Source organism: Denticeps clupeoides, chromosome 2 (assembly GCF_900700375.1).
Source record: "Denticeps clupeoides chromosome 2, fDenClu1.1, whole genome shotgun sequence".
Lineage (NCBI taxonomy): Eukaryota > Metazoa > Chordata > Actinopteri > Clupeiformes > Denticipitidae > Denticeps > Denticeps clupeoides.
This window is the reverse complement of record NC_041708.1, coordinates 25,805,065-25,817,790: the sequence shown is the minus strand read 5'-3', so window position 1 is coordinate 25,817,790 and position 12,726 is coordinate 25,805,065. Positions and strand designations below refer to the sequence as shown.

The following is a 12,726-nucleotide window of genomic DNA, read 5'->3' as shown; positions in this document are numbered from 1 at the left end:
GCACCATCCCCACACACTGCTCCCCCGGGCGCCTGTCACGGCTGCTCACTGCTCACTCAGGGTGATGGGTTAAATGCAGAGGACAAATTTCACTGTGTGCACCATGTGCTGTACTGCTGTGTATCACATGTGACAATCACTTTCCTTTTTTCTTTTTTCCTTTTTTTAAATAAATTGAGCAGTGTTTAAATACATAAGTGGCCTGAAACTGGCTACACCAGTATTATTTACCAGTCAATATGAGCTTGCCTCCGATTGGATTTTCTTAAAATACATTTGTTTAAAAAAATACTGCTGAATTTGACACTTTCAGGAAAGTTGTTTTTCATCCTGAGGGCCCTGTGTTTGAAAATGCATGCTCTTTTTATTGAAGAATAAACCAAGCAAATAGAAGCAGTTGTTTTTTTTTTTTTACAGAGAAATATAAAATTTTGACTCGAAATCTCCAGTGAGTGGATTCCAAAATTTACCATGCACTGTACTTGCAACTGTACTGGCAAAATTTGATTATAGAGACGTGATGGATGTTTAATAAAAGCCAGAAAGGCTTGCTTCATTAAACACTTTTCAAAGAACTTTAACATTCCAAATTGAGCCAGCTTGTTACTGGTACTTGCTGAATATCACTGATCTAATCGAACAAGGCAAGCTCTGTTAACAGCTCACACCACAATCTTTTACAACAAATCACCGAAACATAGAACCAAACATACTGTAGAACGAAATGCTACGCCAGCTTCCCAAGTCATGAGAGGAAACAATGAAAAAAAAAAACTTTTCAAGACCATTTTCAGAACAGAAAACGCTTGGCACCAGACCATCCCCATGTGTGGACCGAATATTGTGTATGTGACTGGTTAATGGGTTGTAAAATCCAGTCAATGGATTTGTTTAATACAAATCATGTAATTCCCCTGATGAAATATTTGTCCAAATGACATATGAAATGTGAGCTTCTGGTCTAAGAGAAAATATGTAACACTTCCTCCACATGTACCATTAGAACAAGCTTATTGTGTTCCAGCTGTCACATCCTTTCCAGTTTCTATTTATTTCTCCCGTTCTTTAGCAAAAAATGCTAATATAGACAGTATCGTTTCAGAACATACACACGTCCCAACAGATTACACCACATTGCACCACAGCACACACCGCAGGAATACCCCTAATGCATGGCCTGCCGCGGCAGTCATCTCACATCAAAGTAACCGCGGCCCAGCTTTGGTTCACACCGCATATGTAATTCATGCGTCTGAGAAGGTGATCGGGCGGCGCCACTCCCAAGTCTGCTGCGGCCTTTCATCACGTTCAAGCTGGCCCGCTTTCACCGGGCTTGTGTAAAAAGAACCATCTGTTTGCTGAGCACAAGACTCCCTCAACGCTTCTGCAGACAACATACACCAATCACAAGCGCTATGCAAACACAACAAGATCACACGCAGAAGACAATGGTTCATGTACGCACTCAAACACACGGACACACACATCCAGAAGCTCCAAACAAGCATACCGTCCCACACTCAGGCTTACACTTTCTCGTCCTATTAACATTTCATGAGATCATGTAGAGGCCTTTTAACAAAAGGTCCATTTTGCGAACAGAGAAAGAGTTTTAGACCAGCCTGACAGTCAACTTTCGCATCTGGTCCCTCCTTTTATTCTCTCTCTCAACCCTTGCCAAAATAAGAACCCAGGTTAAAAAAAAAGAAAAAGTGCAAACACACAGAGGCATTCTCTAAGAGCTTCCATACAATGCTGCAGAGACCCTCTCAATTACTGCCCAGCAAATGAGCAGCAGAGGGGAACAAAAGCAAGTGATGCTCCACTCAGCTGCTCTTCAGACAACACAGTACCCCTCCATTGTTTCTGCACCGTCGGTCCGATGTAACTCCAGCGGGAGAATAAAAAGTGGTACTACACCAGAGAGCAATTTAATTACCTGACGGCAGTATATGCAGGTAACACTCAGACACGTAAAATGAGCTCATTGCAGAGAGGAGAGCCACACTGCAGGACTATGCTGAAGCGGCCGGAGAACAAGGCCACGAGTGCAGGGAAAAAAACATTCAATTCCAATTTACATTTCTTCTGCATTTAGGCCCATTCAAAGTAGCAGCTGATGTAACATCTACTCTCAACAAGCAAATTTTATACACACAGCTATCGTCTCATCTCGACTGCAGAAAACCTGGCCACTGCATTGACTCTACTAGTTAAAATTGCAGCTGGTCTAGTGCCCCTGCTGGTTGGCTAGTATAAATCTTCAGCCTCAAAGAGAAAATATAAAAAAATTCAGTTCCAAAACATTGTTTGTCCCACTGCTAAAATCTGCTCTTTAATTTCACCTAGAAATAGGTTTTGAAAATATTTTTCTGCTATAACGTAAGAGGGTTTGTTTGCATTTGGCTGCAACAGACCGAGTGAAGCCTCTGCATCATGAGCTGGGTCAAATAAATCAGTAAGGAACTTTTTCGTTGCTGAAGAATGGAAGGTGCAATAGCTTTGTGCATATATTTGGCCTCCTTCTGTGCTCTGTGCTGTGTAGCTGTTCAGCAATGGTCCCATTAATGAATGGCTTAGTGTAGAGCAGTTAGGGTACAGCCTTTAACTGTACATTTGTGGGTGGATGAAATAGTAGTACCATGGGGGTGATGGCACACAGCAGGTGTCCAGTCAGCTCCTGCCTCAAAAGGTTTTCTTTCATTTTTTTTTTTACAGCAGAAAGAGAAAAAAAGGGAGTCGTTCTTACCTGTTTTGGGGTCCACAGAGAAATATGGCTGTCCCTGCAGAATACTGTACACCACCCGCGCACTATTTCCGTACGTGGGATCGTCTGCATCCGTCGCCGTTACCTGGAATACAGATGTTCCTGAAAAACAAGAACGTATAAAGTATAAATGTACTTGTATACTACACCAAAAAAACAAAATCACACATCGCCCACAGCTTTCACACATTACTTCTTGCAAGTACTTTCAAAACAGTGTGTGTTTAATTAAAAGCTTTTATGAGACATCATCAGATGTGTAGCCTTAAAAATGAAGCACCTTGGGATTTGTTAACAGAGTTTTTTCCTATTCTAAGAAAAGGATGCAACCTTTTGAGTAATTTAACTTGAGAACAAGGGCACAACATTGCAGAGAGGAGCGCTATCCTCCTAACAAACATCATAATGATGGATCCATGCTTTTTCCACTGACAGGGAACCGCTCGTACCTATTAGTTGTGTTAAAGCAGCTTTTCATGTTTGCAGCTCATCAACGCGCCCAGCTGCGTCTCAATAAAAGAGCCGAAACCAGCTCTCGCACATTGACTTTCAGAATCCACTTTTCTCTTTCAGGGCCCTGCTTGAACCTCCCCACAAAAAGCCTCTTCATTAAAGCACAGTGCACTTATCATCTTAAAAAACGATGTAAACATCTTACGTGGCCCCCCTCCCTAGACGCTAGACTCCTTCTTGATCGCGTTGTTCTGATTCTCTATCCAGTCACATCCACTTACGCCGTCACTATTAGACCTTGGGTGCAGTCCATATGTTCCCACTATCTGCTGCTGACAGCCACAAAAACAGCGAATGCAGTTTTGAGGGATGAGAAAAGGCAATGGGATTACGGGAGGGGGGCGAGGTCTCACTCAAGTTGGAAAACAATTTCGCCAGGAAAGGAAAATGCCAGTCGAGGTGGAGGGGTGGGAGAAAAAGAAAGGGAAAGGTCACGAGAAGGACTTTTATATACAGTATATGACTTTTCCCATTTTTCTTTGTGTTGCGAATCCTAATTGCTGTTGCTCCCATGTGACTATGATAAAGAAAATCTGACGGGTTTTTGGTTTACGACGGAACATGAGGCGCGAACTGCAAGGGGTTTGAGGTACAGTAATGGCTTGTAGAGGCTCCAATCTAACTTCTTTAATGGGCCCGAGAGCTTGTATTTCCCCTCACACCCGAGAATGCAGCTTTTACACAAACTAATAAAATCACGTTAACAGACTTCGGTAGAGTGCTGACACGGTGCTTCCAGATCTTTCTGCGGTGGCTCATTTCAGAGGACCAGGGTGTAGACAGTTGGAGGCTAGAGTGTGTGTATAAAAATTGTTATCAGGGCAAAGAGACAAAAAGCCTGTAGCACTTAAACACTTCTGCATTGTATTAAAGGCAACTTGAGGGACTCAGGACAAATACAAGACATCATAACATACAGTTGAGATCTCAGCCATCAAAAAAGTTTTTATCATGAACACAGACCTGTTTTCACACACATAGCTACATTTGTGCAAACTGAAATTGCAATTGGCAAACTCACCGGCTGGAAAACATTTGCAAAACAAGCTTTGATGCTCACAGGAGATCCTTCAGCCAAATGACCATGCTAACAAAACCGCGTACGCCTGTGATCACCGGTTATTAAATCTGAATGGCATTAAATTGGTCTGTCAATATATTCCTTCAACCATTAGCAGGTATTAGGCACAGTTCTTAAACATTGTTGGCCAATCATGGCTTTTAGCTCAAGTTAACCAGCTAACAGAGGAATGTTTCCACCCATAATGTGCTGATAATTGGGTCATGAGCTGAATCAGGCGGGTTAAATCAGTTGGTGGAGTAGGTGCCGTGGCGGTGGGGCACAAGCCTGAACTCCATCAGCTCGCACAGCAGCCGAACGGCATTGAGCCATAATGGAAAACAGAGTGGCTGAGACCCATGGATCCTCCGGGACTTACGCGCAATAATGGCGACGGGCCGCAGACGGAAAGTACTCATCGCTGAGAGCAGATATTGCCATGCTCCGAATGACGAACAGAATTGTTTTTAGAGTGCCGGCACCTGCTGTTCCTGCATGTAATTAAACAGTGATGGAAAGACCGTCCTTGAACTGAGAACACACACCGATTCTCCCAGGTGGGACGGGGCCCTCCGCTGCTCAGGTGGCTTCTTGTGTTTTATCTTCTGTCCCATGAAACACGTGGTTTAGAGAGATCATTGTTGACACAAGTGTGCTAGAGAGTTCCTCTAAAAGTGCCTCTGCCATTTATTCCGTTTTTTTTTCCCGAATGACCACCTCAGGAATTCTTTTAAACGGGATCCATCAGCCACCCAATGAAAGGTAATGGCAGAGAAAGGGCACACCCTCAATGGCCAATCAGTGCTGAGACATACATTCCTGCAACCTGGTGGAAAGCTGGCCCACCACCAACCAATCAATTTGTACAAGAAAAGAGCATGTCACAGCCAATTAGCTGCGCTACTGGCAGACACGCCATCTTTCTTGCAAAGAAAAAAAAGGAAGACATGAAGGGATTAGAGTGGTTGAGATTGGGAAAAAGGCAGAGAGTTAAAGTTGAGAGATGAGAATAAAAAGATTAAGATCCAGAGGATGGATGAGTGATCAAAACTGTTGAAGTTATTTGAAGACATCAGACATGGCAGGTCTGGCAGCAACCATCTTCGCACACAAACATCAATCACAGATCTCAGGTGGTCAATCATTTCCTCAAACACTGCGAAACAGAGCCAAGATGTCCAGCACGTCAAACAGGAACCAGAAATACAACAAAGAATCAACACTAACCTGAAAAATTACGAGGAGATGTATGAAGAACATGATGAATTAAACACTTGAGTTCAAAGCTTCGGAGATTTATTTCATAACAACCTTTTATGCTCTGACAACTTGACAAGATGACATCTTCGGTGTTCATGCCGTAGACGGTCTAATTACATCATTTGGCTTGTAGTAAATGTGTTTTTCATGCATATTCAGCAAATGTTCACAATGATAGTAAATTTACAATTGTAGCATTTTTAAGCAAACATCAGTGTTTGTCTTTAGACTGTAGAAAAGAACCTCAAATTAATGGCTTAAGATAAGCATTTTTAGTGTGATGTGGAATGTGAAATCTGAATATGAAATTAATAAACTATAAATGCTTTATATTTTGTATTGCCCCCTTGTGGTCTCCAAAGCTTATTATTACTCTGAATTGACAATTGCAATTGGCAAAATGCTAACAGCGGTTGACATAGTAGGTAAGGATACCGACACGGTCATCCACCCATCAGTGGAACTCAGTACCACGTGATTTATACCAATCGTCTAGAGCATCTGCCTCCAATGGTTTCTGTGGCTGGCCACACATACGCACACAATACACCGAAGATTGCACTGATATGCACAGCAGCTCCTCAATATTCATGAGGACATGAAGGCGTCTCTCTCCAGCTGTCAGAATCAGCACTGGAGGACCTCTAGGCCTGTAGGGGTTAATGTGAGTCCAACCCCAATGCTAACGCTCACTTACTGCTGCTGAATACCATTTGAGCAACGGCGAAAGGGAGGACTAAGCAGCCTCGGAATGATGCATTGCTGTGGTGTGCTCACTGCGTTACAGTTCTTGTGCATGGGATGGAATCCTGAAGAGCTTACGAAGACGAAAAAGAAAAGCAGTAAATTTTAAAAAAAATCTTGTCAGATGATAAAAGTCGAAAGAGGCAAACTAGCGATCCTTATTTAACACAATGGAGAAGCAAAATAAAAAATCTATTCAGTTGATCATTGATTTTATTATTGATCACTGCAAAAAACACCCAATATAATGAACATAACTGACTATGAAAGAGGTATGTCTTTAAAAAGATTGCCTGATTCAGATGAATTAAATAAGCACCAAGGACTGTAGAATTTGCTGCTGTGGTTGAAATCGTAAGTCCACTTGGCCACATCACCACAGCTTTTCTTAGCAGAGATGAAGCCTGATACTGAACAGAATGTCTTCAGATATTACTGTTAAAACCTCCAGCAATCTACAGTGGGCAAGTCTAGAAAAAGAGGAAGGGAGAGCCAGAGAACATGATGGTCGGAAAAGCCTTTTAACTGTTGGTCAGATGTCGATAGGTCGTGAGAGGATGGATGCCTTTTATTCTTTTAGGCTAAAAACAGAAACAGCAAAACAAAGAGATGAAGGGAGATGGGATCACATGATGCCTGGCCGCCCTTCCTTCCGTCATCTGAGGTTTCTCAGACTGAGGATTCCCAGTGAGCCCCCCCCCCCCCACAGTCTCTATAAAACAAGCTTATAGAGACTTATGATACCGGGGTCCTGGACAACACAACAAACACCAACAAACAATCCACAGAGGAATGAGTGGTGAGCTTACAGGACACTCACTTACAGACAACCAATCAGTTCAACCAACATCTACCCTACCCTTTCTATCAGAAACCAGCAGAGCCAGCAGTGATTTACTTGCAGCAATATTATCAGTCCAACCTAAAGCAATGCAGTTTAAGAATAAGATTGAACAGTCATGTAACCATATTGAACAAAATCTTTCTTTTGTCATATATACCCCACACTCAGGGGTTTGTCAAAAAAACTAAATTTTTTGCGTTATTATGGCATATTTAATACGTTGTTAAAAATGCTTTTAAAAATTTACAAAGTAGATAAAAAAGGTAACTTAAGCCATCTTACCAACTTCTGACATCTCCGCAACGGATGTGTCGAAGGGTCCATCAGGAAATTTGGGGGCATTGTCATTAATGTCCTGGACTTTGATGATGAACTCAGACTCTGGCTCCAGGGGTTTGTTGGTGTTGCGGTCGATGGCCTGGGCGTGGAGGACGTAGTGAGTCTTCTTTTCGCGGTCCAGACTCTTGGTGGCGTGGATGTCACCCGTCGACTCGTCGATGATGAAGATGGTGCCAGCACCCTCACCGCTGAGGATGTAGCGCACGGAGCCGTCGCCCTTGTCTGAATTGGAATGAAGCTGCAGGAGAGACAAGATGAATTACAGAGACATGTAATCAGCAACAAATGGAACTTCAACACCCTGTGCACTGCAAGTAACTGCAGATGAAAGGAAGCTGTCTCATGTTCTCTGTATGTTTGATTAGAATATCTTCTACCACCAGCTAACAGGAAAACTTAAACAGCACTTTTTTATCCAGTGTGACAGTACTTATTGTCATTTGAATATTCAGCCACTGTATTATTGATGTGTAGAAAATTTCACAAAAGCACTCCACATGTCTACCTGGTATAATATTTCACAGATAGGACACCCCTAAAACAGCAATGGTGTGCAACCTTGCAAATAATATACCTAATACATTTGCACTGGAGTGAAACCCTTTGGCTCTGTATGATCTTAGTTTAGAAGAAGAAGAAAGTGAGGTGATTGTGCAGTGCTGCAGTTTATCACAATGACAATCACACAACAAAATGTGTCCACTGCATTTAACCCATCATCTTAGCGAGCAGCGGACAGCAATGAAAGGAGCAGTGTGTGGGTACAATACTTTGCTTAGTGCCGCCTTGGCGGTTTTGGGATTCAAACCGGCAATCTTCTGATTATGAGTCCGCTTCCTGGCCTGCTAGGCCACCACTGCCCGGGGTGGGTTTCTTGCATGTCAGTGTAGAAGAGTAATGTCTTGGTTTCACGTTTCAGCACCAAAAACAAATACTTGCTTCAGTGTAAAACTGGCTTCACTATTTAAGATATATTCTTCAGCATAGTATTTTATGAGTGCATTGTGGGTCACAATCAAAGCAGTGAAACTGAAATAAATATAGACTTTGAAAATACCATATCTGCAGGTCTTTCTAATAAATGAACTCTTGGTTTACTGCATTTGAAAGTGCCTTGCCTGCAGAACCGGTAAAGCTCGACAGATTTTCTGTGAGGGCGGGTCACGTGATGTTCATTCTCTAGAGATCTTCAAAGATCTCGCTGGGATTCTTAAAAAAGGTCCGATGTGCTCTGAACGGCTTTGCCACTCGTCCTTTCTCTACCATTTTAAAAACTCACAGGCAACGACCCCCAAACCTCCTGAGAGTGTTTAAGACCTTTATCTGGCTGATGCTGGTTGCCAAAAAAAAAAACCTTCTTGTGGGGACAAAAAATAAAAAATCATTTGAGAAAGTGTTATCTACTGAATGCATGATAAAGACATTTACATTTACGGCATTTATCAGACATTTATCCAGAGTGACTTTTATCCAGAGTGACTTACAATCAGTAGTAACAGGGACAGTCCCCCCTGGAGCAACTTAGGGTTAAGTGTCTTGCTCAGGGACACAATGGTAGTAAGTGGGATTTGAACCTGGGTCTTCTGGTTCATAGGTGAGTTACCCATTACCCAACACAGTATAGTGTTGAACAAGAGTTAAATACATTACTTACTTCTAATTGGATTCAAGTTTTCCATCTCTGTGACAGATTTTCATCGAATCAAATTAATTCACTAATGTCCTTCACAAACCTAATGCGACCTCCACAGTCAAACTTGAATATTGTTGAACTTTGACCTCTGCGCATTGTGACTCATTAATGCGCAACCAATAGAAACAAAGCATTAAAGGCGTACTCAACCCAAGATGGACGAGAGGTTGATTAAAGCAATTTAACTCAACCATATTGTCTTACAGTGACATTGCGAGGATTTAGAACAATTTGGGATGTTGGACCTATAGACCTACTTTTTAGTTTGTTAACTTAAATAAAAAAAATTTCAGTGGGATCGTGAGTGTGTTGCTCAGTAATGGCATTAACCACGCCTACTTTTTAGCTCACAGCACAGAGCATTTGGTTAAAAGAAATACAGTCCGATTTTTTGCTTTAATCTAGGTACTTATAAAACATATCAGCCTCGATCCAGTATACCTTAGTAACTTATTAGTTTTACATTACCCATTTAAATTACATCACTTCTCTTTTTTTTATGAGGAGCAGGTTTACCTGTTCCACATCTGTAGGCAAAGTCACTGAGGGAAATAGAGCTTTTTCTTACAAAGAAAAAAAAAAACATGGAACAACCTTCATGTGAGTATTTGGGTCAATATCAAAACAGTGTTAATATTCAAATCTAAGATAAACACTTACTTATGCAGTCAAGATTTTTAATCAACACTCCCTTCAGCGTTGCCAATTAGTTAGTGCTGCTGGAGATGCAGTGCCTCACCTAATAACATTTTACCAGTGTTTGTTAACTTATTATCTTTATACTAACACAGCCTTCCTAACCATCTCACCCTGAGAGCATCCTGGTGTGGACTGATCAAGCAACATCTACACGTCATGTACCTAAATAGAACTGTCTCATTTACTACCTAAATGGACTTTAAAACTGGCAGACGTACAATTCTTACTTTCCCGGGAATCCCTGGATGTAGCTCAGATTGCACTACATCTGTGACCTGACATGAACACAGGGTAATCCAGTGCTGGGTTTGTCTTGCCATTCCAGCCTTGTTTCCTTCTCAAGGTTTCTTCAAGGAGTTCCTTTCCTTGCCACTGTCGCCATTGGCTTGCTTACAATGTGCGTATACACATTGTAAAAAGTGCTATACAGATAAAATTGTATTGGTTGGTTGATTTGATTCATCATTGACTCACATACCTTTGATTCCTGCATGAGTTTTAAAAAAAATCTAATTTCTCCTCTGCTTACTGAGTCGGATGTGTGCCGTAGGGCAGTGTGCTCTGGCGTCAGTTGGTGGTAATGCATAAAAGCTCAACGAATGGGGCCCGCAGACAAATTTCTTGTGCCTTCAGAAGCACTGTACTGCTTTATGAGAGAATGAGTTTAAGAATTATTCTGTGCTGGTGCCAGATGTACCTAAAAATGTCTAACAATTCACATCAGGCTGTCAGAAATGCATAATGCACTCACTTCAGTTGTACAAAAGGGAGAAAAAAAATATTTCAATCTCACTTAACAATCATAAAAAACGTGTGTCAAAATCTAGAAAAGACTATTTTAAAATTCCCAGATGACCCCATTTAAATTGTAGGAATGAACAAACTTTTAATTATGTCTGCACTGCAATTAAACTATCAATGGGCAGAAACTTTTCTATGCAAGTCAGAGTGCACTAAAATCTGGACTAAAATAAGATACAAATTAAAGTGGGGAAAGGAATTTTTATTTAAATGTACAGTTTTAATTGTTCTTTGAACAATTGCAGATTTGCTCAACTTGTTGCATAAATGATCAACTTTATTAATCGTGTTTTTACAGTAATATAAATATAAAATCTAAACCAGTCCTAAATGCTAAATTAATGACTGATTAATGAGTTACATTAGAATATACAATTAGGACTTTTTAAATATGGCAAACTTCAGATACTACTTTCATTTGTCAAAATATTGAGGGTATTAAAAATGTGTGGTTTCAAGTTCAATGGGGAAACGCTGCAGTGATAATAATGATAATTTGACATTTTTTTGACAATTTATCTATGGATGGGCTCTTATTGAAACTGATATAAAAGCATACATAATATGTTCTAATGCTTTTTTAATGTCCTTGTAAAGCAGTATGGATTTTCTTTGAATAAAGTAATGTTTTTTAATTTTTTTTATTTTTCTTGAGGGATTTCTGATGCAGTTCAAGCCTGGGTGCCCATGTGATCATCATCCATATTGACAGAAAAACCCTGATGTCCTTCAGACTAAAACCTCCAGGGCGTCTGAGAGCTTTCCGTTCACTGATATTTCAGTGAAATCTCACGGTCCACCCACCCAGCTGCCCACGGACCCGCCGACACGCCTCCCTTCAACACCGCGAACTCAATTAAAAACCAGCCAGGTAAACCAAGACATTTGTTCAATAATGCAAGAGAGCAGCACCCATCCGACTCGAGAGAGGTGAAAATTTGTGCCATGTTTGTTTACAGTCTCCTACTCACACACACCCATCCACCCCCACGCACATGCACAGTAGGGAAATGAATCACTAATTAAAAAGGCTCTGCCTGATTGAGCGTTCAGCCACTGATGTGCACAGCCTGCCCTTTCACAGGTAAACATCACTGCGAGCGCGCTCAGTAATTAGGCTGCGGGGTCAAAGGTGGCACTGAAGTAACTTTCCCATAATCGGGAAGTCGGTAATAAGGCAACTCTGCGATAAGAGGCAGGCCTTGGTGAGGCAATGGCGAGGATTAGTGGACAAATACGACCAAAGAGGCTCCTGAAATGCGATGTAAATAAGAAGCGGAGTCAGGAATAAGTACATCACAACAGTTTTCAACCTTGTTATTCTCATCAGGCACACAGTCGACTGAAAGGCTTTTGTTTGGAAGCCTAAACCACCACTCTCTGATGTGCTCAAAAGCATTTTAAAGTGGCTTCAAGTGGCTTCAGAGATATATAAATCTCAAGTGCCATGCAACCTCATGTCTTTCAGCTTGTACCGGTCAGAAAATGGTGATCTTTAAGATAATAAAATGCATTAGTTTACCAAAAGGAAGCATCTGTGCTGCATTAAAATGCATGAAGGGCACCTAGAGAGTTTTTGCATGACAAAATAGAGCGTTTAGCATTTGGAGGAATTGCATGATTACAGCAGAACTGTATAACAAAATGTACAACAATTCGCTTCACTTCTCACTTCAGTCTGAATCAGAAACAGTGTTGCATTTGCATTTACACTCACGCCTTACTCTGATCCCTACCCTGACCCTGATGTGAGCAGTCACCACTGGCATTATGCCCATGACCACATGGCTGTAGCAGGTATTACAGGGAAGAATTCTATTCTGAAAACATTATGTGTTTTAAATAAAAAACAATGAAGATACAGCAAATGTCCCAGTGTGAGAGAATTTTACAACCTGTACCTGATTTAAGAGATATTTGAAGACCTATAGTGAGTAATATTGCAGGATATATTGTGTGTGTGTGTGTGTGTGTGTGTGTGTGTGTGTGTGTGTGTGTGTATATAT

The 12,726-nt window shown here is 41.3% G+C and overlaps 1 protein-coding gene across 7 annotated transcripts in view; it reads right to left on the bottom strand.

Annotated features, from left to right (window-relative positions):
• The window catches only part of LOC114767330 (cadherin-18-like), a 194,266-nt gene that overhangs the window by 51,338 nt on the left and 130,202 nt on the right, over positions 1-12,726 (bottom strand). For all 7 annotated transcript variants that reach the window (XM_028959042.1, XM_028959007.1, XM_028959032.1 and 4 more), the window contains 2 exons: positions 7,471-7,765; positions 2,750-2,869 (listed from right to left, as the gene is read on the bottom strand). In XM_028959042.1, coding sequence (XP_028814875.1) covers positions 2,750-2,869; positions 7,471-7,765 — 415 coding nt within the window. The remainder of the gene's footprint in view (positions 1-2,749; positions 2,870-7,470; positions 7,766-12,726) is intronic.